The 27532-nt window shown below is 44.8% G+C and overlaps 2 protein-coding genes across 2 annotated transcripts in view; both read right to left on the bottom strand.

The window, feature by feature from the left end:
* LOC118397000 (SH2B adapter protein 2-like) overlaps positions 1-4467 on the bottom strand; it is a 63783-nt gene extending 59316 nt beyond the window's left edge. Inside the window, exon 1 of the mRNA XM_052468622.1 lies at positions 3891-4467. The gene's annotated coding sequence lies outside the window, so the exon portion shown is untranslated. The remainder of the gene's footprint in view (positions 1-3890) is intronic.
* An 8066-nt stretch (positions 4468-12533) lies between these two features.
* On the bottom strand, positions 12534-18020 carry LOC118396999 (protein CASP-like). The gene is made up of 7 exons (XM_052468905.1): positions 17928-18020; positions 17763-17843; positions 16530-16616; positions 14430-14486; positions 13480-13560; positions 13327-13391; positions 12534-13206 (listed from the first exon to the last, which is right to left on the bottom strand). Exons 1-7 carry the CDS (start codon positions 18018-18020, stop codon positions 13158-13160), a joined length of 513 nt encoding a protein of 170 aa, XP_052324865.1. The 3' UTR covers positions 12534-13157.
* Positions 18021-27532: the final 9512 nt, after the last annotated feature.

Genomic DNA, 27532 nt, shown 5'->3' with positions numbered 1-27532 from the left:
GAGACAGGGGAAGTTGAGAGCATAGAGACAGGGGAAGTTGAGAGCATAGAGACAGGGAGGTTGAGCATAGAGACAGGGGAGGTTGAGTATAGAGACAGGGAGGTTGAGTATAGAGACAGGGGAGGTTGAGAATAGAGACAGGGGAGGTGAGTATAGAGACAGGGGAATTTGAGTATAGAGACAGGGAAGTTGAGTATAGAGACAGGGAGGTTGAGAATAGAGACAGGGAGGTTGAGCATAGAGACAGGGGAAGTTGAGTATAGAGACAGGGGAAGTTGAGAATAAAGACAGGGAGGTTGAGCACGGGGACAGGGAGGTTGAGCATGGGGACAGGGAGGTTGAGCATGGGGACAGGGGAGGTTGAGCATAGAGACAGGGGAGGTTGAGAGCATAGAGACAGGGAGGTTGAGAGCATAGAGACAGGGAGGTTGAGAGCATAGAGACAGGGGAGGTTGAGAGCATAGAGACAGGGGAGGTTGAGAGCATAGAGACAGGGGAAGTTGAGAGCATAGAGACAGGGGAGGTTGAGAGCATAGAGACAGGGAGGTTGAGAGCATAGAGACAGGGAGGTTGAGAATATTGACAGGGGAGGTTGAGAATAGAGACAGGGGAAGTTGAGAGCATAGAGACAGGGGAGGTTGAGAGCATAGAGACAGGGGAGGTTGAGAGCATAGAGACAGGGGAGGTTGAGAGCATAGAGACAGGGGAGGTTGAGAGCATAGAGACAGGGGAGGTTGAGAGCATAGAGACAGGGGAGGTTGAGAGCATAGAGACAGGGGAGGTTGAGAGCATAGAGACAGGGGAGGTTGAGAATAGAGACAGGGGAGGTTGAGAGCATAGAGACAGGGGAGGCTGAGATTAGAGACAGGGGAAGTTGAGAGCATAGAGACAGGGGAGGTTGAGAGCATAGAGACAGGAGGTTGAGAGCATAGAGACAGGGAGGTTGAGAATAGAGACAGGGGAAGTTGAGAGCATAGAGACAGGGGAAGTTGAGAGCATAGATACAGGGGAAGTTGAGAGCATAGAGACAGGGGAGGTTGAGAGCATAGAGACAGGGGAGGTTGAGAGCATAGAGACAGGGAGGTTGAGAGCATAGAGACAGGGGAGGTTGAGAGCATAGAGACAGGGAGGTTGAGAGCATAGAGATCGGGGAAGTTGAGAGCATAGAGACAGGGGAGGTTGAGAGCATAGAGACAGGGGAGGTTGAGAGCATAGAGACAGGGAGGTTGAGAGCATAGAGACAGGGAGGTTGAGAGCATAGAGACAGGGGAGGTTGAGAGCATAGAGACAGGGAGGCTGAGAGCATAGAGACAGGGAGGTTGAGAGCATAGAGACAGGGGAGGTTGAGAGCATAGAGGCAGGGAGGTTGAGAGCATAGAGGCAGGGGAGGTTGAGAGCATAGACAGGGAGGTTGAGAGCATAGAGACAGGGAGGTTGAGAGCATAGACAGGGGAGGTTGAGAGCATAGAGACAGGGGAGGTTGAGAGCATAGAGACAGGGGAAGTTGAGAGCATAGAGACAGGGGAAGTTGAGAGCATAGAGACAGGGAGGTTGAGTATAGAGACAGGGGAGGTTGAGCATGGGGACAGGGGAGGTTGAGCATGGGGACAGGGGAGGTTGAGCATGGGGACAGGGAGGTTGAGCATGGGGACAGGGAAGTTGAGCATAGAGACAGGGGAGGTTGAGTATAGAGACAGGGAGGTTGAGTATAGAGACAGGGAGGTTGAGTATAGAGACAGGGGAGGTTGAGTATAGAGACAGGGAAGTTGAGTACAGAGACAGGGAGGTTGAGTATAGAGACAGGGAGGTTGAGCATAGAGACAGGGGAGGTTGAGCATAGAGACAGGGGAGGTTGAGCATGGGGACAGGGGAGGTTGAGCATGGGGACAGGGGAGGTTGAGCATGGGGACAGGGGAGGTTGAGTATAGAGTCAGGGGAAGTTGAGCATAGAGACAGGGGAGGTTGAGCATGGGGACAGGGGAGGTTGAGCATGGGGACAGGGGAGGTTGAGCATGGGGACAGGGGAGGTTGAGTATAGAGACAGGGTAAGTTGAGCTTTCTTGGGGTAGGTGGGTGATGATGTCCAGTGACAGTAGATGATGGTGCTAGTAGGTCCAAATTAAATCATGGAATGGGGGTGTGTTATATTGTAGAACTTAAATGTGTGTCTAGATTCAGACATATATCTCTCTGCCAGTTGTCTGGGACAGGGAGGTTGTCTCGATGTGTCAATTATTAGGAATTTTCTCTGCATTTGAGGCGACTAAGCCCATGAAAGTGGTCCGTGAGATTCTTGATATGTTTATCAAGCTCAGACTCCATGTCGTCAGATAAGACCTTGTGTCCCTCTGCTACTCTGTCACAGCCTCTCTGTGACACAGCTACAAGGATGCTCTTTCATGCTAGGTCTAGGACCTCATATTGTAGCTCATGGAGATCCCAACTGATGTATAGAACAATCTTTAAAATGATCTACTTTGGTTTAAATACAAGTATCATGAAGCCTAAGACACAACACATCCGTTTTTTGGACCCAACTTGCTTACCACCTTTTCAATATGTTTTTTCTTTCACAGACTCCATGAAATGCTGGCCTCTTCCTCAATATTTGGTCACATGATTCATTTTGTGTCTGGTTTCCTTGAAACAAGGGGTGGCTCAAATAACTCTTTGGCTCAACTTACCCCAATATTCCCTATCATTTTTTGGGGGGGAAGGGAAAACGATTTAACTCATATTGTAATTAATTCTAAGTTATATTTAATAGAAATCTGTAAACATTGGACAGTTACTTTAACATCAGTCTTCTGACCTCAACATTATGTGCAGTTTTGTAGTTTCCCTTAATTAAACAGGTCATTTCTCATTAAACATGTGACTTCTTACTTCACTACTATTGGCCTATTTATTTGCTTACCTCCTCACGCCATTTGCACACACTGTATATAGACTTTTTCTATTGTGTTATTGACTGTATGTTTGTTTTACTCCATGTGTAACTCTGTGCTGTTGTTTGTGCCACACTGCTTTACTTTATCTTGGCCAGGTCACAGTTGTTAATGAGAACTTGTTCTCAACTGGCCTACCTGGTTAAATAAAGGTGAAATAAATAAATGTTAAAATAATTCTCATGTATTTTTCAGCAGTGCAGGTTGGATTAAATTACACCCTAATTAGCAGAAGCAGCAGCTCATATGTATCATTGACTGTGAGGTAGAAAGAAACAGAACAGTCAATAGCTTTCTTCCTGCCTGGGGGCATTACAGCACTATTACTAACATATGTTGTCCTGACCATCTTCATCGACAGGAGATGGTCAGATGCACACTGGACAACTGCAAAGAAAGAAAGAAAGAAAGAAAGAAAGAAAGAAACAGACAGACAGACATAGCTCTACACACAGAGACAAACAGACACGACAGATCCCTTTTATCCAAATGCACACTGAAAAACCGCACACAAAGAGACAGACAGGACAGAATGATCCCTTTATCCACATACACACTGGACAACCACACAGACAGAATAAAAGAGAAATATACAAACAAACACAGACACACCTAAGGTGAGGATAAGAGGAGTGTCAGGATGAGGTCAGTAAAGAGAACACATTCTCTATCGCCCTCTGCTGACGGCATGTTGTAGACAGACAGTCAACATGTAAGTGTCTGGATTTCAACTTGCTATTATTTTTTCACATTTATCATTGTGTTTTTGAGCTTAAGTAAGATGGACCGACAGACATTGCAGCTCTGCTTCTAGCTCTTAAGCAACTTGGCAGAATTTATTTTTTTTGTGTGTTATTTCTTACATTATTAGCCAAGAATGGTTTTTGTGTTATTAAATACAGCCATAAATAACTGTTGGACATCAGAGCGGAGGTAACTCACCAGCATTATGACCAGGAATACCACTTTCCCCAATTGGATCCTTTGTTCGTACCCCCCAGGGCAAATGAACTTATCCCAGGGGCTGCTCCAAGATGCCACCGGTGGAGAAAAGGTATTCGGAGTGGTATACTTCTAGTTTGACTCAGGGTGGTCCTTCCGAGTATATTACTCGTTAATGTCCAGTCTCTGGACAATAAAGTAGACGAGCTCAGGGCGAGGATCTCCTTCCAGAGATACATCCGGGACTGTAACATACTCTGTTTCACGGAATCATGGCTCTCTTTGAATATACTGTCCCCGTCCATACAGCCAGCTGGGTTCTCAGAAGAAGGGCGTGGTGTTTGTTTCATGATTAACTACTCATGGTGTGATTGTGAAAAAAATGTCAGAAACTCAAGTCCTTTTGTTCACCCAACTGACTGTATTACCTCCCAAGTGAATTGTCTTCGGTTATAGTCACATTCCCCCTCAAGCCGATACCCCGACGGCCATCAAGGAACTACATTGGACTTTATGTAAACTGTAAACCACACGTCCATTTATTTATTGTAGCCGGAGATAACAAAAACAAATTTGAGGAAAAATGCTACTGAAGTTGTATCAACACATTGACTGTAGTACTCGCACTGGGAAAACACTCGACAACTGCTATTCTCTCTTCCGGGATGCCTACAAGGCCCTCCCCCGCCCTCCCTTCGGCAAATCTGATCACAACTCCCCTTTGCTCCTCCCTTCCTATAGGCAGAAACTCAAACAGGAAATACCCGTGCTAAGATCTATTCATCGCTGGTGTCTGACCAATCGGAATCCATGAAAGATTGTTTTGATCGTGAGGACTGGGAAATGTTCCCGGGTTGCCTCAGAGAATAACATTGATGTATACACGGACACGGTGACTGAGTTCATCAGGAAGTGTATAGGGGATGTTGTTCCCACTGTGACTATTAAAACCTACCCAAACCAGAGACCGTGGACAGATGGCAGCACTCACACTAAACTGAAAGCGCCTACTAGCACCAGATTTAACCTTGGGCAAGATGACTGGGAATATGGTTGAATACAAAAACAGTGTAGTTATTCCCTCCGTAAGGCAATCAAACAGGAAATGACTCAGACACAATACGTATGTAGCAGTCTACAGACAATCACAGACTACAAAGGGAAAAGCAGCCACGTCGCAGACACCGACGTCTTGCTCCCAGACCAGCTAAACACCTTCGCTTTGAGGGTAACACAGTGCCATCGACACGGCCCGCTCCCAAGGACTGTGGGCTCTCGTTCTCCGTGGCCGACGTCAGTGAGAGAGTTAAGCGTGTAAACCGTTGCAAGGCTGCCGGGCCAGATGGCATCCCTAGCCGCGTCCTCAGAGCATGTGCAGACCAGCTGGCTGGAGTGTTTACAGACATATTCAATCTCTCCCTACCCAGTCTGCTGTCCCCACATGCTTCAAGATAGCCACCATTGTTCCTGTACCCAAGAAAGCACAGGTAACTGAACTAAATGACTATCGCCCCGTAGCACTCACTTCTGTCATCATGAAGTGCTTTGAGAGGCTAGTTATCACCTCTACCTTACCTGACACCCTAGACCCTCCTCCATTTGCATATCGCCCCAATAGATTCACAGACGATGAAATGGCGATTGGACAATAGGATCATGTGGAATATCTGGATAGGACAAGAGGAATATCTATGTAAGAATGTTGTTCATTGGGTATAGCTCAGCCTTCAACACCATTCTACCCTCCAAGCTCATCATCAAGCTCAGGGCCCTGGGTCTGAACCCCGCTCTGTGCAACTGGGTCCTGGACTTCCTGACAGGCCGCCCCTATGTGGTGAAGGTTGGAAACAACACCTTCACTTCACAAGGGTGCGTGCTCAGCCCCCTCCTGTTCACCCATGACTGCATGATCACGCACGCCTCCAACTCAATCATCAAGTTTGCAGATGACACAACAGTGGTAGACCTGATTACCAACAATGACGAGTCTACAGGGAGGAGGTGAGGGCCCTGGCGGAGTGGTGCCAGGAAAATAACCTCTCCCTCAACGTCAACAAAACAAAGGAGCTGATCGTGGACTTCAGGATACAGCAGAGGGAGCACGCCCCTATCCACATCAACGGAACCGCAGTGGAGAAGGTGCAAAGCTTCAAGTTCCTCGGCGTACACATCACTGACGATCTGAAATGGTCCACCCACATAGACAGTGTGGTGAAGAAGGCACAACAGTGCCTATTCAACCTCAGGAGGCTAAAGAAATGTGGCTTGTCACCTAAAACCCTCACAAACTTCTACAGACGCACAACAAAGCATCCTGTCGGGCTGTATCACCGCCTGGTACGGCAACAGCATCGCCCACAACCGCAGGGCTCTCCAGAAGGTGGTGTGGTCTATCTAACGCATCACCGGGGGCACACTACATTTGCTAAACGTGTATGTGACCAATAGCATTTGCTAAACGTGTATGTGACCAATAGCATTTGCTAAACGTGTATGTGACCAATACCATTTGCTAAATGTGTATGTGACCAATAACATTTACTAAATGTGTATGTGACCAATAACATTTACTAAATGTGTATGTGACCAATAACATTTACTAAATGTGTATGTGACCAATAACATTTGATTTGACCCATCCGAACTATGTATTATTGAGGAAGTGTCATTTGAGACGATTCCTCCGACGCAATTAAAACACACTCTTTAAGAACTATGCTGTTATTTCAGAGACGACGGAGGTGAATATTTATGGAGAGGTTGATGAGAGGAGGAAAACTGACTGACTGCAGAGAGCAAGCGGGAGCTCTGAATAGAGGATGCACTGATTAGATGTGAGTGGCAGGTGGGGTGAGGGGGAGGGATTAGCTGACAGGTAAATTGGGGAGGAAAAAGGTGAATTGAAGTCTCTGAAGATTGGATCAGGCCAGGGTGATTATGCTGACTGGAGGGTGGATGTGAGATGGTCTGGGGAGGAAAAAGGTGAATTGAAGTCTCTGAAGATTGGATCAGGCCAGGGTGATTATGCTGACTGGAGGGTGGATGTGAGATGGTCTGGGGGAGGAAGTGGTGGATGTGTGTGTGGTGGTGGGTTTCCTGTGGTCAGAACACCTCTTTAAAGTTGAATGATCCAGTAAGAGGTTTAGAGACGTGTGGAACTCTTTAAAGGCTCTTCCTCACATTAATAATTCAGTCTCACTCAGAAGCACACAAGACCTGAGACCTCCCACAACCCCCACATACCGTAGACAAGAGACCTCTCATTCCAACACATCAAATTATTGGCACGTTTGAGTGGTAGGGCTCGAGCTACTGACTGGAGACCAACGTCGAAGAGTGAAGTTGGGGGAAGTGCCTCTGCGACAGCCGGAAGTCCAACAGTAAGGCTCAGATCAACGTGGCAGCGTTGCCATGGTTTTATAAAACTGTTTATTCACAACGTTGAAATAAACACGTCTCCAAGCCCCGACACTCAGACTGAAACCATGTGTGTACAAACAATTAGTGTGAGAGAACACCTGAAAATCACATTTTATTTGTATATATATATATATTCGCTGTATAGGCGACATGAATCGCTGTAAAGTTGGTTCCAGTTTGTCGTTTCTTTGGGCGTGGGTCAAACAAAAACGCCTTAATGATTGGTTGACATTAGAGCGTCCCACAATGCAGGCGATGGCTGCAGGATGTATGTATGTGGTCTAGAGCAAAGTGCAGAAACATGCAGTCGACTGCAGTGAAAAAAAAATTCATGACGTCACAATGATCAACGTCTAAATGATGTCACAATGATCCATGTCTAACTGACGTCACAATGATCCATGTCTAAATGACGTCACAATGATCCATGTCTAAATGATGTCACAATGATCAACGTCTAAATTTACATTTACATTTTACATTTCAGTCATTTAGCAGACGCTCTTATCCAGAGCGACTTACAAATTGGTGCATTCACCTTATGACATCCAGTGGAACAGCCACTTTACAATAGTGCATCTAAATCTTTTAAGGGGGGCTGAGAAGGATTACTTTATCCTATCCTAGGTATTCCTTAAAGAGGTGGGGTTTCAGGTGTCTCTCCGGAAGGTGGGATTGACTCCAGGTCCTGGGTGAGGGAGTGTGTTCCACCATTGGGAGCCAGAGCAGCTGAACAGTTTTGACTGGGCTGAGCGGGAACTGTACTTCCTCAGTGGTAGGGAGGCGAGCAGGCCAGAGGTGGATGAACACAGTGCCCTTGTTTGGGTGTAGGGCCTGATCAGAGCCTGGAGGTACTGAGGTGCCGTTCCCCTCACAGCTCCGTGGCAAGCACCATGGTCTTGTAGCGGATGCGAGCTTCAACTGGAAGCCAGTGGAGAGAGCGGAGGAGCGGGGTGACGTGAGAGAACTTGGGAAGGTTGAACACCAGACGGGCTGCGGCGTTCTGGATGAGTTGTAGGGTTTTGGCACAGGCAGGGAGCCCAGCCAATAATTCAGTAATCAGACGGGAGATGACAAGTGCCTGGATTAGACCTCGCCGCTTCCTGTGTGAGGCAGGGTACTCTGCGGATGTTGTAGACATGAACCTCTCAGGAACACATCAATGTTAGTTGGCAACGACAGGGTGTTGTCCAGGATCACGCCAAGGTTCTTAGCGCTCTGGGAGGAGGACACAATGGAGTTGTCAACCGTGATGGCGTCATGGAACGGGCAGTCCTTCCCGGGAGGAAGAGCAGCTCCGTCTTGCCGAGGTTCAGCTTGAGGTGGTGATCCGTCATCCACACTGATATGTCTGCCAGACATGCAGAGATGCGATTTATAAAACCTGGTCATCAGAAGGGGAAAGGAGAAGATGAATTGTGTGTCCCTGCATAGCAATGATAGGAGAGACCATGTGAGGTTACAAGAGCCAAGTGACTTGGTGTATAGCGAGAATAGGAGAGGGCCTAGAACAGAGCCCTCACCAGTGGTGAGAGCGCGTGTGAGGAGACAGATTCTCGCCACGCCACCTGGTAGGAGCTAAATGACGTCACAATGATCAACGTGTAAATGACGTTCACAATTATCAACGTCTAAATGATGTCACAATGATCAACGCTAAATGATGTCACAATGATCAATGTCTAAACGACGTCACAATGATCAATGTCTAAATGACGTCACAATGATCAATGTCTAAATGACGTCACAATGATCAATGTCTGCAGGATGTCATGATCAATGTCTAAACGAGTCACAATGATCAATGTCAGAAACAATGATCAATGTCTCGACGTCACAATGATCAATGTCTAAATGACGTCACAATGATCAATGTCTAAATGACGTCACAATGATCAACGTCTAAATGACGTCACAATGATCAATGTCTAAATGACGTCACAATGATCAACGTCTAAATGACGTCACAATTATCAACGTCTAAATGATGTCACAATGACCAATATCAAATGATCAATGTCTAAATGATGTCACAATGATCAATGTCTAAACGATGTCACAATGACCAATGTCTAAATGATGTCACAATGACCAATGTCTAAATGATGTCACAATGATCAATGTCTAAATGATGTCACAATGATCAATGTCTAAACGACGTCACAATGATCAATGTCTAAATGATGTCACAATGATCAATGTCTAAACGACGTCACAATGATCAATGTCTAAATGACGTCACAATGATCAATGTCTAAACGATGTCACAATGATCAATGTCTAAACGATGTCACAATGATCAATGTCTAAATGACGTCACAATGATCAATGTCTAAACGATGTCACAATGATCAATGTCTAACTGATGTCACAATGATCAATGTCTAAATGATGTCACAATGATCAATGTCTAAATGATGTCACAATGATCAATGTCTAAATGATGTCACAATGATCAATGTCTAAATGATGTCACAATGACCAATATCTAAATGATGTCACAATGATCAATGTCTAAATGATGTCACAATGATCAATGTCTAAATGATGTCACAATGATCAATGTCTAAATGATGTCACAATGATCAATGTCTAAATGATGTCACAATGATCAATGTCTAAATGATGTCACAATGATCAATGTCTAAATGATGTCACAATGATCAATGTCTAACTGATGTCACAATGATCAATGTCTAAATGATGTCACAATGATCAATGTCTAAATGATGTCACAATGATCAATGTCTAAATGATGTCACAATGATCAATGTCTAAATGATGTCACAATGATCAATGTCTAAATGATGTCACAATGATCAATGTCTAAATGATGTCACAATGATCAATGTCTAAATGATGTCACAATGATCAATGTCTAAATGATGTCACAATGATCAATGTCTAAATGATATCACAATGACCAATATCTAAATGATGTCACAATGATCAATGTCTAAATGATGTCACAATGATCAATGTCTAAATGATGTCACAATGATCAATGTCTAAATGATGTCACAATGATCAATGTCTAAATGATGTCACAATGATCAATGTCTAAATGATGTCACAATGACCGCATGATTTTGGTCAAGTTCACGCAGTCGACATGTAGACGCAAGCCTGTCTATTTTTACCCCGATAATGCAACATACTTTTCAGACTTGACAAAAGTGATTCGCTCCAACGCAGATTACAAGTTGTAAACACGGGCATCTTTCTAGAACTTTGACTTTCTGACCTGAAGTTCCCATAGCGCTTCCAGGACAACTGGGAACTCTTGAAAAATACGACATCTAATCATGACGTGATCTTCAGGTCAGAGATCTAGAAAGAAAATTCCCCCGAGTTCCCAGTTATCTTGAATGCACTGCAATCGGAGATTTCCGAGCTCCCAGTTGTTTTGAAAACACCATTAGTACCTGTGATGCAATATGACAGAAAAAAAAAGTTTTATCCCATACTGTGACAACATTCACTTTATCATCGTCCACTGTAACATTAAGCATTGATGGTGACATTGAACATTCTGGCACCACTTATTGTGACATCACTCATTGTGACATCATTTTGACATCACTCACTGTGACATAATTTTGACATTGTGACATCATTTAGACATTGATCATTGTGACGTCATTATGATTCACATTGTAACATCCACATACATTTATTATATTTCTATGACTCCCCGCATAAATAAAGGTGAATCATTCCACATATTGTGACATCTCTCATTGTGACCAAAACACACAGGTAAATGCATAGAGTTTATTTAGAATGATAGCGAATGGTGATGAAAGTGATATATGGTTTGCAGCTCAAGTTAGTACATGTCCTAATAGCAAGTGGAAGGAGGAGGTTGGAGTATAGGAATCTATTTCATCATAATAGTCAATCACATGAGACTCAGCAATCCTTCATTGTGAACTACTGTAACAGAAATCATGACCTGTGTGATGTCATCTGTCCAAATCCATCAATCTAGGAGCCAAAGACCCCTCAACACAACCACATCACCCCTATTCACCTGGCTGGAAACAATGTTCCTGCCTGGACACCCACCCTAAGAAAACAACAGCATGTCATGACACAGATACACTTCAACATAAGATACAAGTTAAACCATACTGCCAATCTAGTTCAATTCAGACATTTATAGCAATAAAAGGTGCTGTGATAATTCAGATTTATAGCAATTATAGGTGCTGTGATAATTCAGATTTATAGCAATTATAGGTGCTGTGATAATTCAGATTTATAGCAATTATAGGTGCTGTGATAATTCAGATTTATAGCAATTACAGGTGCTGTGATAATTCAGATTTATAGCAATTACAGGTGCTGTGATAATTCTTCACATTTTACTGAACTATGTCATCTCAAAGAGGGAAATGTAAAAGCCAAAGATGGAACTTAATCTTTAAACATGATCTCTTAAGTTGTATAGCAATTGTAATTTTGAAATCCATTCACAAATACACACGTACTTTCACAATATTCCTCAACACCCTAAAAATGACCCGAATCAAAGGAAAACAAAACACCCCTCTTGTCAATCACTTCTTCATTCATCAAAATGATTATTTTAATAATATCAGTATTGCAGACTACAGGCTAGGACAGAATATAGCAAAACTAAACATATTGATCCCTTTGGTACTAGGAAATGGTAAGATACCATTGTTAAGTTCAATTTAAACTTTAATCCATTTCTATCAAAAACAGATTCTCAACTTCTCTTAAAAATTATTGTCTTTAGTTAATTAACGTTATTCTTTAACATATCAATGTTAAGGAAGCAGAGGACTATCCAAGACCTTAGACGGATAGTTTACTCTATAAATCAAAGTTTGACATTTTCACACAACATGGTCTAAGGTATGACAAAATGTCTGACAAAATGTCTGACAAAATGTCTGACAAAATGGCTGACAAAATGTCTGACAAACGTGGCTAAATTCTCTTTCATAAGCAGTTAGTTTCTATGCCTTGACACTGGGAAGAGAGCTGGAGAGAGAGCTGGAGAGAGAGCTGGAGAGAGAGCTGGGGAGAGAGCTGGGGAGAGAGCTGGGGAGAGAGCTGGAGAGAGAGCTGGAGAGAGAGCTGGAGAGAGAGCTGGGGAGAGAGCTGGGGAGAGAGCTGGGGAGAGAGCTGGGGAGAGAGCTGGGGAGAGAGCTGGGGAGAGAGCTGGGGAGAGAGCTGGGGAGAGCTGGGGAGAGCTGGGGAGAGAGCTGGGGGAGAGCAGGGGGGAGAGAGCTGGAGAGAGAGCTGGAGAGAGAGCTGGAGAGAGAGCTGGAGAGAGAGCTGGGGAGAGAGCTGGGGAGAGAGCTGGGGAGAGAGCTGGGGAGAGAGCTGGGGAGAGAGCTGGGGAGAGAGCTGGGGAGAGAGCTGGGGAGAGAGCTGGGGAGAGAGCTGGAGAGAGAGCTGGGGAGAGAGCTGGGGAGAGAGCTGGGGAGAGAGCTGGAGAGAGAGCTGGAGAGAGAGCTGGGGAGAGAGCTGGGGAGAGAGCTGGAGAGAGAGCTGGAGAGAGAGCTGGGGAGAGAGCTGGGGAGAGAGCTGGTGAGAGAGAGCCTAAGGGGATTTTTCTGACAGCCCGACTAGCCAACATCTATAACTGACCTTTACATTAACCCTAACCTTAACCAAACTCTTAACCTAACCTTAACCAAACTCTTAACCCCCCCAAAAAAGCAGAGAGAAAGCACACCCCACAGTGGGTAAAATCATCTACTGGAGAAAATAAAGCTGCTATTCCAGTCTGCCCTTAGTCTCGCCACGACCTGTTGACATCACAGGTTGTCATCACAGGTTGTCATCACAGGTTGACATCACAGGTTGACATCACAGGTTGTCCCCGTTCTCATGGAAACGATGCAGGTGATCCGAGTACCTGACAGACGGACAGAAGGGAGGGGATTGAAAGAAGAAGAGATGGATAGAATTAAAGGCAAGCCTAACCTGACACCGCTGTTCTGCTAGCGGGGGGAGGAAGACAGAATGAAGTACTCACTTCTTAGCACAGAAGGCAGAGCAGTCTCGACCGATGCTCTCACTCCAGGCTGTCTTATACAGCACCTGAGAACACACACAAACACACATTATGACATCAGCACCGACATCTGTGAACAGCCAATGGGGTGGTGGGAGGTGTAAGGTTACATACCAGGAAGACCAGGCAATGCAGGAAGAGGGTGTAAAAGAAAGCAATGGTTCTGGCCATCTTGTTGGAGAGAATACCACGACCCTAAAACACATGGGTGAATTACTACCGTTTGTCACACACATGTATGTGTGAACGAATGCACGTCAGTTGGCAGCCCCCATCCCTTATGGGGTTAATTATTATTATTCAACCATGCTGGTCATTTATGAACATTTGAACATCTTGGCCACGTTCTGTTATAATCTCTACCCGGCACAGCCAGAAGAGGACTGGCCACCCCACATATGCTCTCTCTAATTCTCTCTTTCTTTCTCTCTCTCGGAGGACCTGAGCCCTAGGACCGTGCCCCAGGACTACCTGACATGATGGCTCCTTGCTGTCCCCAGTCCACCTGACTGTGCTGCTGCTCCAGTTTCAACTGTTCTGCCTTATTATTATTCCCGTGCTGGTCATTTATGAACATTTGAACATCTTGGTCATGTTCTGTTATAATCTCTACCCGGCACAGCCAGAAGAGGACTGGCCACCCCACATAGCCCGGTTCCTCTCTAGGTTTCTTCCTAGGTTTTGGCCTTTCTAGGGAGTTTTCCTAGCCACCGTGCTTTTACACCTGCATTGTTTGCTGTTTGGGGTTTTAGGCCGGGTTTCTGTACAGCACTTTGAGATATCAGCTGATGTACGAAGGGCTATATAAATAAATTTGATTTGATTTTTGATTTGATTTAATTGACGCATAAACAAACATTAGAATAATTCACTGTGGCAATTAAATGATCAGTATTCTTCTGGTGTTCTCTGCATTGCGCATCGCATAAAGAGTAAAAAAATGTCAGATAAAAATCTATACATAATAGTAAATGATATCCCTAGAGCAGTACAATAATATACATACATACAGCCCCTGCGTGCGTGTGCGTGTGCGTGCGTGCGTGTGTGTGTGTGTGACTCACTAGGCTGAGTGTAACCTTGTCCCAGGGGCTGAGGCTCAGGTATCTGCGCTGGCGTTCCTGTAAACACACATGAGTCTCAACAACAACACATACAAATACACACTGACCAATACACATCAACACACACTGACCGATACACATCAACACAGACTGACCAATACACATCAACACAGACTGACCAATACACATCAACACAGACTGACCAATACACATCAACACAGACTGACCAATACACATCAACACACACTGACCAATACACATCAACACACACTGACCAATACACATCAACACACACTGACCAATACACATCAACACAGACTGACCAATACACATCAACACAGACTGACCAATACACATCAACACATACTGACCAATACACATCAACACAGACTGACCAATACACATCAACACAGACTGACCAATACACATCAACACACACTGACCAATACACATCAACACACACTGACCAATACACATCAACACACACTGACCAATACACATCAACACAGACTGACCAATACACACTGACCAATATACTGACCAATACACATCAACACAGACTGACCAATACACATCAACACAGACTGACCAATACACATCAACACACACTGACCAATACACATAAACACAGACTGACCAATACACACTGACCAATACACATCAACACACACTGACCAATACACATCAACACACACTGACCAATACACATCAACACAGACTGACCAATATACATCAACACACACTGACCAATACACATCAACACACACTGACCAATATACATCAACACAGACAGACCAATACACATAAACACAGACTGACCAATATACATCAACACAGACTGACCAATACACATCAACACAGACTGACCAATACACATCAACACAGACTGACCAATACACATCAACACAGACTGACCAATACACATCAACACAGACTGACCAATACACATCAACACAGACTGACCAATACACATCAACACAGACTGACCAATACACATCAACACAGACTGACCAATACACATCAACACAGACTGACCAATACACATCAACACACACTGACCAATACACATCAACACACACTGACCAATACACATCAACACAGACTGACCAATATACTGACCAATACACAACACAGACAGACCAATACACATAAACACAGACTGACCAATACACATCAACACAGACTGACCAATACACATCAACACAGACTGACCAATACACATCAACACAGACTGACCAATATACATCAACACAGACAGACCAATACACATCAACACAGACTGACCAATACACATCAACACAGACTGACCAATACACATCAACGCATACTGACCAATACACATCAACACAGACTGACCAATACACATCAACACATACTGACCAATATACTGGCCAATACACATCAACACATACTGACCAATACACATCAACGCATACTGACCAATACACATCAACACAGACTGACCAATACACATCAACACACACTGACCAATATACATCAACACACACTGACCAATATACATCAACACAGACTGACCAATACACATCAACACAGACTGACCAATACACATCAATACACACTGACCAATATACTGACCAATACACACTGCAATACACATCAACACACACTGACCAATACACATCAACACACACTGACCAACACACACTGACCAATACACATCAACACAGACTGACCAATATACATCAACACACACTGACCAATACACATCAACACATACTGACCAATACACATCAACACAGACTGACCAAAACACATCAACACAGACTGACCAATACACATCAACACAGACTGACCAATACACATCAACACAGACTGACCAATACACATCAACACAGACTGACCAATACACATCAACACAGACTGACCAATACACATCAACACAGACCGACCAATACACATCAACACAGACTGACCAATAAACATCAACACAGACTGACCAATACACAACACAGACTGACCAATACACATCAACACAGACTGACCAATACACAACACAGACTGACCAATATACTGACCAATACACATCAACACACACTGACCAATACACAATCTGCCTAAAGTGTGTGTGGTTGTCCTCACCCTCTTGCTGAAGGAGGCGAAGGGGTCCAGTCTTTCCTCATACTGGGAGGAGTAACGCACCGTAACCGTGTCATCACTGCCTCCAGCCTGTAGGGGGAGACAGACAGACAGGAAGTCAGTCCAGCCTATAGGGTGAGACAGATCAGTCAGTCAGGAAGTCAGTCCAGCCTATAGGGGGAGACAGATCAATCAGTCAGGAAGTCAGTCAGGAAGTCAGTCCAGCCTGTAGGGGAGACAGATCAATCAGTCAGGAAGTCAGTCAGGAAGTCAGTCAGGAAGTCAGTCAGGAAGTCAGTCCAGCCTGTAGGGGAGACAGACAGTCAGTCAGGAAGTCAGTCCAGCCTGTAGGGGCTCTAGTCAGACAGTCAGTCAGGAAGTCAGTCCAGCCTATAGGGGGAGACAGACAGTCAGTCAGGAAGTCAGTCCAGCCTGTAGGGGGAGACAGATCAGTCAGTCAGGAAGTCAGTCCAGCCTATAGGGGGAGACAGACAGACAGTCAGTCAGGAAGTCAGTCCAGCCTATAGGGGGAGACAGATCAGTCAGTCAGGAAGTCAGTCCAGCCTATAGGGGGAGACAGATCAGTCAGTCAGGAAGTCAGTCCAGCCTGTAGGGGGAGACAGATAGACAGTCAGTCAGGAAACAGTCCAGTCTATGGGGGACAGATCAATCAGTCAGGAAGTCAGTCCAGCCTATGGGGGAGACAGATCAGTCAGTCAGGAAGTCAGTCCAGCCTATAGGGGAGACAGATCAGTCAGTCAGGAAACAGTCCAGCCTGCCAGGGTAGCAGATCTGTCAGTCAGGAACCTCAGTCCAGCCTGTAGGGGAGACAGACAGTCAGTCAGGAAGTCAGTCCAGCCTATAGGGGCCAGATCAGTCAGCTCAGAGAAGTCAGTCCAGCCTATAGGGGAGACAGATCAGTCAGTCAGGAACCAGTCCAGCCTATGCCAGACAGACAGACAGTCAGGAAGTCAGTCCAGCCTCTGGGGAACAGACAGACCCTCCAGGAAGTCAGCCAGCTGGGGAACCTACTCACCCAGTCAGGATGTCAGTCCAGCCTATAGGGGAGACAGATCAGTCAGTCAGGAAGTCAGAGGAGCCTATCACCCTGACAGATCAGTCAGTCAGGAAGTCAGTCCAGCCTATCGGGGAGACAGAGTAAAAGGTAAACGATTTCCCTGCCAGGGTTCCTCTGGAACTCACCCTGCCAGGGTAGCTCTAGAGGAACCTACTCACCCTGCCAGGGTAGCTCTGGAGGAACCTACTCACCCTGCCAGGGTAGCTCTGGAGGAACCTACTCACCCTGCCAGGGTAGCTCTAGAGGAACATACTCACCCTGCCAGGGTAGCTCTAGAGGAACCTACTCACCCTGCCAGGGTAGCTCTAGAGGAGCCTACTCACCCTGCCAGGGTAGCTCTGGAGGAACTTGATCTTCTCGTAGAGTTTGATGTTGTCGGCACGCAGGCTGTCCAGCTCACTCTGCAGGGCCAGCATGGTCACCTGCACGGAACGACTCTCCTGGAGGACACAGAGAGAGGGAAGGGGGGTAAGAAAGAGGGTAGAAAAGTCTGTGTGTGTGTGTGTGTGTATATATTAGAGGTCGACAGATTAATCTGAATGGCTGATTTCAAGTTTTCAGAACAATCGGAAATCAATCGGAAATGCAGATATTAAATGTAAATGCATTTTTTTTTATACCTTTATTTAATCAGGCAGGTCAGTTAAGAACACATTCTTATTTTCAATGACGGCCTAGGAACAGTGGGTTAACTGCCTTGTTCAGGCGCAGAACGACAGATTTTCACCTTGTCAGCTCGGGGGATCCAATCTTGCAACCTTACAGCTAACTAGTCCAACGCTCTAACCACCTGCCTCTCATTGCACTCCACGAGGAGCCTGCCTGTTACGCGAATGCAGTAAGAAGCCAAGGTAAGTTGCTAGCTAGCATTAAACTTATCTTATAAAAAACAATCAGTCAATCATAATCACTAGTTATCTACACATGGTTGATGATATTACTAGTTTATCTAACGTGTCCTGCGTTGCATATAATCGATGCGGTGCGTAGCGTTGCTCCAATGTGTACCTAACCATGACCACCAATGCCTTTCTTAAAATCAATACACAGAAGTATATATTTTTAAACCTGCATATTTAGCTAAAAGAAATCCAGGTTAGCAGGCAATATTAACCAGGTGAAATTATGTCACTTCTCTTGCGTTCATTGCACGCAGAGTCAGGGTAAATGCAACAGTTTGGGCCGCCTGGCTCAAACTTCATTCAAACAGCACTTTAGTGCGTTTTGCCAGCAGCTCTTCGCTGTGCTTCAAGCATTGAGCTGTTTGTGACTTCAAGCACATCAACTCCCGAGATTAGCCTGGTGTAACCGATGTGAAATGGCTAGCTAGTTAGTGGGGTGGGCGCTAATAGTTTCAAACATCACTCGCTCTGAGACTTGGAGTAGTTATTCCCCTTGCTCTGCAAGGGCCGCGGCTTTTGTGGAGCGATGGGTAACGCTGTTTCGAGGGTGGCTGTTGTCCATGTGTTCCTGGTTCGAGCCCAGGTAGGGGCGAGGAGAGGGACGGAAGCTATACTGTTACACTGGCAATACTAAAGTGCCTATAAGAATATCCAATAGTCAAAGGTTAATGAAATACAAATGGTATAGAGGGAAATAGTCCTATAAATACTATATTAACTACAACCTAAAACCTCTTACCTGGGAATATTGAAGACTCATGTTAAAAGGAACCACCAGCTTTCAAATGTTCTCATGTTCTGAGCAAGGAACTGAAACGTTAGCTTTCTTACATGGCACATATTGCACTTTTACTTTCTTCTCCAACACTTTGTTTTTGCATTATTTAAACCAAATTGAACATGTTTCATTATTTATTTGAGGCTAAATGGATTTTATTGATGTATTGTATTAAGTTAAAATAAGTGTTCATTCAGTATTGTTGTAATTGTCATTGCAAATAAATAAATACATAAAAAATAATAATAATATTTATTTATTTAATATATATATATATATATATATAGTTATATAAATCGGCCGAATTAAATCGGTATTGCCTTTTTTGGTCCTCCAATAATCGCTATTGAAAAATCATAATCGGTCGACCTCTAGTGTGTGTGTGTGTGTGTGTGTATATATATATATATAGTGGGACTTGGTTGCTTTTGGAGACCTGCCATTGTTTGCTGTTTGGGGTTTTGGGAGGGGAGGATAACCAGCACCTGTTAGACACAGCACCGTTATGAGATATCAGCACCGATGACACACCCAGCACCACCCAGCACCGTTATAAATAAGCACCATTTGACCATTTGATTTGATTTGACTCACAGCACCACCCAGCACCTGGTTAGACACACCCAGCACCACCCAGCACCGTTATAGACACCTCAGCTCTCTATAGGCTGGAGCACAGTTATGGAGCACAGTTATAGACACACCCAGCACCGTCCATCTGGCACTTATAGACAGCCCAGCACCGTTATAGACACACCCAGCACTGGGCAGGGCACCGTTAGGATAACCAGCACCGTTAGACACACCCAGCACCGTTATAGACACACCCAGCACCGTTATAGACACACCCAGCACCGTTATAGACACACCCAGCACCGTTATAGACACACCCAGCACCACCCAGCACCGTTATAGACACACCCAGCACCATTATAGACACACCCAGCACCATTATAGACACACCCAGCACCGTTATAGACACACCCAGCACCGTTATAGACACACCCAGCACCGTTATAGACACACCCAGCACCACGTTATAGACACACCCAGCACCATTATAGACACACCCAGCACCACCCAGCACCGTTATAGACCACCCAGCACCGTTATAGACACACCCAGCACCACCCAGCACCGTTATAGACACACCCAGCACCGTTATAGACACACACCGTTATAGCACACACCCAGCACCGTTATAGACACACCACAGCACCAGCACCGTATAGACACACCCAGCACCGTTATAGACACACCCAGCACCACCACCCAGCACCGTTATAGACACACCCAGCACCATTATAGACACACCCAGCACCGTTATAGACACACCCAGCACCGTTATAGACACACCCAGCACCGTTACACACCCAGCACCGTTATAGACACACCCACCGCAGCACCGTTATAGACACACCCAGCACCACACACAGCACCGTTATAGACACACACCGTTATAGACACACCCAGCACCGTTATAGACACACCCAGCACAGCACAGTTATAGACACACCCAGCACCGTTATAGACACACCCACACAGCACGTTATAGACACACCCAGCACCGTTATAGACACACCCAGCACCGTTATAGACACACCCAGCACCATAGACACCAGCACCGTTATAGACACACCCAGCACCGTTATAGACACACCCAGCACCACCCAGCACCGTTATAGACACACCCAGCACTGTTATAGACACACCAGCACCGCACCGTTATAGACACACCCAGCACCGTTATAGACACACCCAGCACCGTTTTAGACACACCCAGCACCACCCAGCACCGTTATAGACACACCCAGCACCGTTATAGACACACCCAGCACCGTTATAGACACACCCAGCACCGTTATAGACACACCCAGCACCGTTATAGACACACCCAGCACCGTTATAGACACACCCAGCACCGTTATAGACACACCCAGCACCGTTATAGACACACCCAGCACCGTTATAGACACACCCAGCACCGTTATAGACACACCCAGCACCGTTATAGACACACCCAGCACCGTTATAGACACACCCAGCACCGTTATAGACACACCCAGAACCGTTATAGACACACCCAGCACCATTATAGACACACCCAGCACCACCCAGCACCAGCACCATTATAGACACACCCAGCACCGTTACACACCCAGCACCGTTATAGACACACCCAGCACCACCCAGCACCGTTATAGACACACCCAGCACCGTTAGACACACCCAGCACCGTTATAGACACACCCAGCACCGTTATAGACACACCCAGCACCGTTATAGACACACCCAGCACCGTTATAGACACACCCAGCACCACCCAGCACCGTTATAGACACACCCAGCACCGTTATAGACACACACAGCTCCTACGACATACCTGTAAACATGGCAGTGGCCTCTCTGATTGGCTCAGGGATGCTGTCAATCATGCTGGTCAGGTCAGACCCCTGGTGGAGAAAACATTAAATCAATCTTTATTTAAAGTGCATTTAAATACTTTACACTAATAAGAACAGATTAGACATGGAGTAATTTGGGGTTCAGGACCCGATTCGGACTTAAGTCAACTTCTCTCGTCTGAGAATAGGGACCTATGTGCATCCCAGTGATGGGGAGACTAACACCAGGCTCAAAGTGATGTCACAGAGTCAGGGTAGGTGAAAGGTCAGAGAGGTGAAAGACAAACCTCAGCATCAGGGCGTGACAGGGAGGACATGGTCTGGATGCTGCTCAGGTCGTGTTCCAGTTTGAGGATGAGCTCCTTCTGCTCGGCGCTGGTCCGGACCGCAGACGAGAACTCCAGCTGCAGGTCTGCGTAGCGTCCTGAGGAGGGAACACGTGGAGACAGAGGACAGCCGGTTAAACACACATCATTATAGATCATCAGTGCTTAGGCTTAAAATACATTCAATGCATTTGCAGACACATATTTCATCTGTATGTTCTGGTCATATGTAGCTCCCCAGTCAGTTACTTAGCGGTTTTCAGACGTCAACAGCCGTGGGTCTCGATTACTCCACGAGACATTTTACCTAGGCTTCTGAAGAACACAGGACCAAACAGGTTCTGAAGGACACAGGACCAAACAGGTTCTGAAGAACACTTACCAAACAGGTTCTGAAGGACACAGGACCAAACAGGTTCTGAAGGACACAGGACCAAACAGGTTGAAGGACACTTACCAAACAGGTTCTGAAGGACACTTACCAAACACAGGACCAAACAGGTTCTGAAGGACACAGGACCAAACAGGTTCTGAAGAACACTTACCAAACAGGTTCTGAAGAACACAGGACCAAACAGGTTCTGAAGGACACAGGACCAAACAGGTTCTGAAGGACACTTACCAAACAGGTTCTGAAGGACACTTACCAAACACAGGACCAAACAGGTTCTGAAGGACACAGGACCAAACAGGTTCTGAAGGACACTTACCAAACACAGGACCAAACAGGTTCTGAAGGACACTTACCAAACACAGGACCAAACAGGTTCTGAAGGACACTTACCAAACACAGGACCAAACAGGTTCTGAAGGACACTTACCAAACACAGGATGGAACAGGTTCTTGTCTGAGTTCTGTCCAAAGTTCTGTCCTAACTGGCTTGTTTGTTGAAAGGACACTTTCAAAGTGAGGCTTCTGCCTAAAATGTCTCTGTCTCTGTGTGTGTGTGTCTGTCTCTCTGTGTGTGTGTGTCTGTCTCTCTGTGTGTGTGTGTCTGTCTCTCTGTGTGTGTGTCTGTCTCTCTGTGTGTGTGTCTGTCTCTCTGTGTGTGTGTCTGTCTCTCTGTGTGTGTGTCTGTCTCTCTGTGTGTGTGTCTGTCTCTCTGTGTGTGTGTGTCTGTCTCTCTGTGTGTGTGTGTCTGTCTCTCTGTGTGTGTGTCTGTCTCTCTGTGTGTGTGTCTGTCTCTCTGTGTGTGTGTCTGTCTCTCTGTGTGTGTGTGTCTGTCTCTCTGTGTGTGTGTCTGTCTCTCTGTGTGTGTGTGTGTCTCTCTGTGTGTGTGTCTGTCTCTCTGTGTGTGTGTGTCTGTCTCTCTGTGTGTGTGTGTCTGTCTCTCTGTGTGCGTCTCTCCCTCTCTGTGTGCGATGTCATTTAAAAAAAAATATCATTACATTTTTGAACCCTCAAAGTTCCATAATGGGGTGAAAATGTCAGCCATATTGTTCAGGGAGAAATCCAAACCCGTCTGACTGGAACGAATGGTCATAGAGGCATAATCCTGATTTAACGTTTACATTTTAGTCATTTAGCAGACGCTCTTATCCAGACCGACTTACAGGTTAAGTGCCTTACTCAAGGGCACATCGGCAGATTTCCCTTTTAGTCTGCTCGGGCATTCGAACCAGCGACCTTTCGGTTACTGGCCCAACTCTCTTAACCGCTAGGTTACCTACCGCGCCAGTTACAAGATGACCCGAGGGAAACCGAGGTCAACAAAGTAATTGTAGAGCATCATGGCATCACATCCTTCAGTAGGGAATGAGATGGCAGAAACTTCAAACAAAGACAACACCATCTGTGTTTGTATAAAAGAGATTTACTTCAATTATGACACCTAGGGTGCATGTGAATAAACCTAATAACAACACTACATTGTTTATTACAGTGATATTGCTTCTCCATGTTGTGTAAGGGACTGTCTTACAGCGCTGAGAACAGACAACATGACAGAAATATATTCAACGGAAACAAGCAAAAACCCAAGGCAAGGCCAATGAAAGCAGGTTCAGAAAAAATGGAGCAACCCAAGTGCTAGCTAGGGAAACTAGGATCTCCTAGCCATCCTTTAACAACCATACAAAACACCAACCTGGTCTCAGAGCATTTCCTATTTTTCTGTATGTAAATCAGAGACGCTCAAAATTTCGACGATATGTTAATTTGTGGATGTCCATCACCCATTTCGTATTACAAGTTACGAATTTGCAAAACGTACAATGTTACGAATGAACAAAACGCTAAAGTTGTCTGTGAGGAGATTCGAACATCGCAACCATTAGGTAAGCTAGACGTTCGCGTTATATGCCCACCTGTAACATATTTTACTAAATGGAGTGTCACGGATTTACTCACAGAATAATAGGTATTGCTCTTGAGACCGGGTTGAATACACTGAAACACAAACAAGTGACTGGGATAGGATGAGAAGACTTCAACAACAAATGGTTGCCGACTGAAAGTAACAAATTGTAACGCTTCACTCTGAACTGACAACAAACAAATGATTGGTTCAAGCCACCTAAAGCATATTAAAGCTTTGTGAAGAGGTAAGGATGAACCTTCTCTCTGCATTTTGGTTTACAACTTTAACTCTGATCTCAAGAGTGGGAAACGGCGTAGGGAGAATCTGGGCTAGACGTTTCTCACCAAAAGTTCACTTCAACCAAAGTTTCATTTCATCTTAATGGCTGATATCATATTGATAAGAATATTAAATAGAAAGTGTCTTAGCTTGTGAATGATATGTGGATTTTGTGCAGTGAACGGAACAACTTTTTGTTTGGTTGAGATTTTAACTTGGAGGGGGAAAAAAATGCTTAATCTCTTTATACAACTGCTTTTTCATAAAGACCCATTAGTGTCTCTAGTTTCTGGTCAGAAATAATACCAAGAAACGTTCAAGCAGACATGGTAATCTCATTATGGGAATCAATTGTCCAAACCACAAGTAGCCAGCTAATGACTGGACAGCATGACAACTCAAACAGGAAGTCAGTCCAGTGCAGGGTTGGGGGTCAAATCCATTTAAATTATAGTTTATTCAGGAAGCATACTGAAATTCCAATTATCTTCAATGCTTTTTTTTATTTTTATTTTTTAAATTGGGAACATTTAGAATTTGGTTTTACTTTCTGAATTGACAGGTATTTAAATGGACTTGTCTCTAACCCTGGTCCAGTGCCTTTTACTAACTGGGACATTCTACCCAGTCTCCTCATCCAGCTACCGACAGACCAGAGCCAGTAGAGACAGACAAGGTAGAAACAAACTTATTATGTTCATGTACTATTTATATATATATATATATATATATATATATATATATATGAATGAGAGGTGTGAGTGTCAATAAACATCCTTAAATAGGAGAGCTCCATGAGGGGCATAGACAGGGGCCCGATAAACACAACATTCTCCAGTGTGCTGTGATGTGAGAAAGAGGAAGTGTGTGTGTGTGTGTGTGTGTGTGTGTGTGTTGTGCTGTGCTGTGTATACCAATGATTCTAAAAGTATTTTCCTTCTTACAAAAATCCACTTCAATAATATGTCTTTTAAAAAGTATTAGAAAACAGAGCATTGTTTTTCCTAGTCCTGATATGGAGCCCAGTGCTGCGGTCCAGACCGCCTCTACAACCACATACACTAACAACTACTACTTCAATAGAACAAACAGTATCAACGTTTTACAACTTCAGGAGACACTAACATGATATACAGTCTGTTGCATCTGTACAGCGTTTTATACGACAGTGTATAGAATCATCTGATTTAGCTTTATAGAAAAATATCTGTGGATGGAAAATTCCTGAATTCCCCCCCTCCACCAAACAAAATAAATCCAATCAAATCAGACAATAACATCAAATTGTTCAGCTGTAAAAGACAGATGAGAATATTTATCACAAAACAACCGTTCCTCCTCTTCCCATCAGACACTGCAGGCTGAACCTCGTACAGTCTAATCTGAAAACTTGATTTAGGCTTCCAGAAAGTGACCATCCTCCTAGAGGAAACTGACTGTGTAAATAACCAACCCAAAAGATACATACAACCAAAACACACAGCAGATCCCCTTCTACACAGAATCTCTTGAATGCCACCAAAACTTGACCCTTTACATTTTGACAGAAAAGATGTTGAGAAACAAAAATAAGCTAAAAGAAGAAAAAAAAGAATGTCATCTTTGTATTTTGGTCAATCGATGCAATATGTTCCTACAGTCTTCATGGAAAATGATTAGAGAGACCGGTCTATTGGCAGTGGGTGAGGAGAGAAACACAAGATAAGTTCCATGAGGGGCCTTTAACCTCTTAAGGTATAGGGGGCTATAGGGGGCAGCATTTTCACTTTTGGATAAATAGCGTGCCCAATTTCAACTTCCTGCTACTCATCACCAGAATATAAGATATGCATATTATTAGTAGATTTGGATAGAAAACACTCTGAAGTTTCTAAAACTGTTTGAATAATGTCTGTGAGTATAACAGAACGTATGGGGCAGGCAAAACCCAGAGGACAAACTATTCATATTTTTTAATATATTTTTTTGCCTCCGACTGTACCCTCAGACTTGGTGCATTATATAGAGAACAAGCTGCCATTTGGAGAGAAGCTGTAGTTTCTGTAACGGCAGTCCGGCACTGGGAAGTGTGGCCCAGTCATACAGAGACGACATCATACCGACAGGACATCTGACACGGACGGCACCCATTTGGTTTCCGTGACGATAGAAACCACTTATTAAATTAGGATTCCGTCAGATCAGAATAAACATCGATTCGAGATAGAAGTGGACTATGGTAAACTGCACCGACATTACAGACAGTATGGACACCTGTCATGAAGCAGCTGTTATGTTACAATACCGTAATAGTACACTGTGCGTCTGAAATGGTGCTGTATTCAAACCATTTTCTATGGTTCAGATTTATGTAGCCATCCGTGCTTGTGATATGAGCAAATATCATACGAGTGAAAGGAGGATCTGAGAAGCACTGCTACACAAGCCAACGAAATGGACCTACGGCCTCCAAAATATAGTCTAATCTACATCCAGGTCAAAGGTCTCTTTAACTAAAAGATCACTGCCCTGTGACTGGCTGCTGTCATGCACGGTCTCTGATGATCTCCCACTGTCTGTGATGGAAGTGCTTAAGAGCATCAAAACACTCATGATAAAAGCAGTAGAGGTGGTTTAAGAGACAGTCCAAGCCAGGCAGGAGAAGACAACGTGTCTCTCATTAGGAGATCACAGCTGTTTTACAGCCTTCATCATAGAGAGAGAGAGAGAGAGAGAGAGAGGGGGGAGAGATGGAGAGAGAGGGGGGAGAGATGGGATGGAGGGGGGAGAGATGGAGAGAGAAGGGGGAGAGATGGAGAGAGAAGGGGGAGAGATGGAGAGAGAAGGGGGAGAGATGAAGAGGGGGAGAGATGGAGAGGGGGAGAAATAGAGAGAGAGCACAGTAACCCTGATTCCTTTCTGAAATCCTGATTAATCAAGAAATATATATGGACTTAGA

Source organism: Oncorhynchus keta, chromosome 18 (assembly GCF_023373465.1).
Source record: "Oncorhynchus keta strain PuntledgeMale-10-30-2019 chromosome 18, Oket_V2, whole genome shotgun sequence".
NCBI classification, from domain to species: domain Eukaryota; kingdom Metazoa; phylum Chordata; class Actinopteri; order Salmoniformes; family Salmonidae; genus Oncorhynchus; species Oncorhynchus keta.
The sequence above is the reverse complement of the archived record's forward strand: the minus strand, read 5'-3'. Positions and strand labels throughout refer to the sequence as shown.

What these genes read in the sequence shown, in the direction of transcription:
- LOC118396999 (XM_052468905.1), bottom strand. Translation starts at nt 18,020, where the DNA reads ATGCTGGCCCTGCAGAGTGAGCTGGACAGCCTGCGTGCCGACAACATC. An exon ending in TCCAGAGCTACCCTGGCAGG is followed by an intron (nt 16,617 to 17,762) that starts GTGAGTAGGTTC and finishes CTCCCCCTACAG; the next exon opens with GCTGGAGGCAGTGATGACAC. An exon ending in ACAAGGTTACACTCAGCCTA is followed by an intron (nt 13,561 to 14,429) that starts GTGAGTCACACA and finishes CATGTGTTTTAG; the next exon opens with GGTCGTGGTATTCTCTCCAA.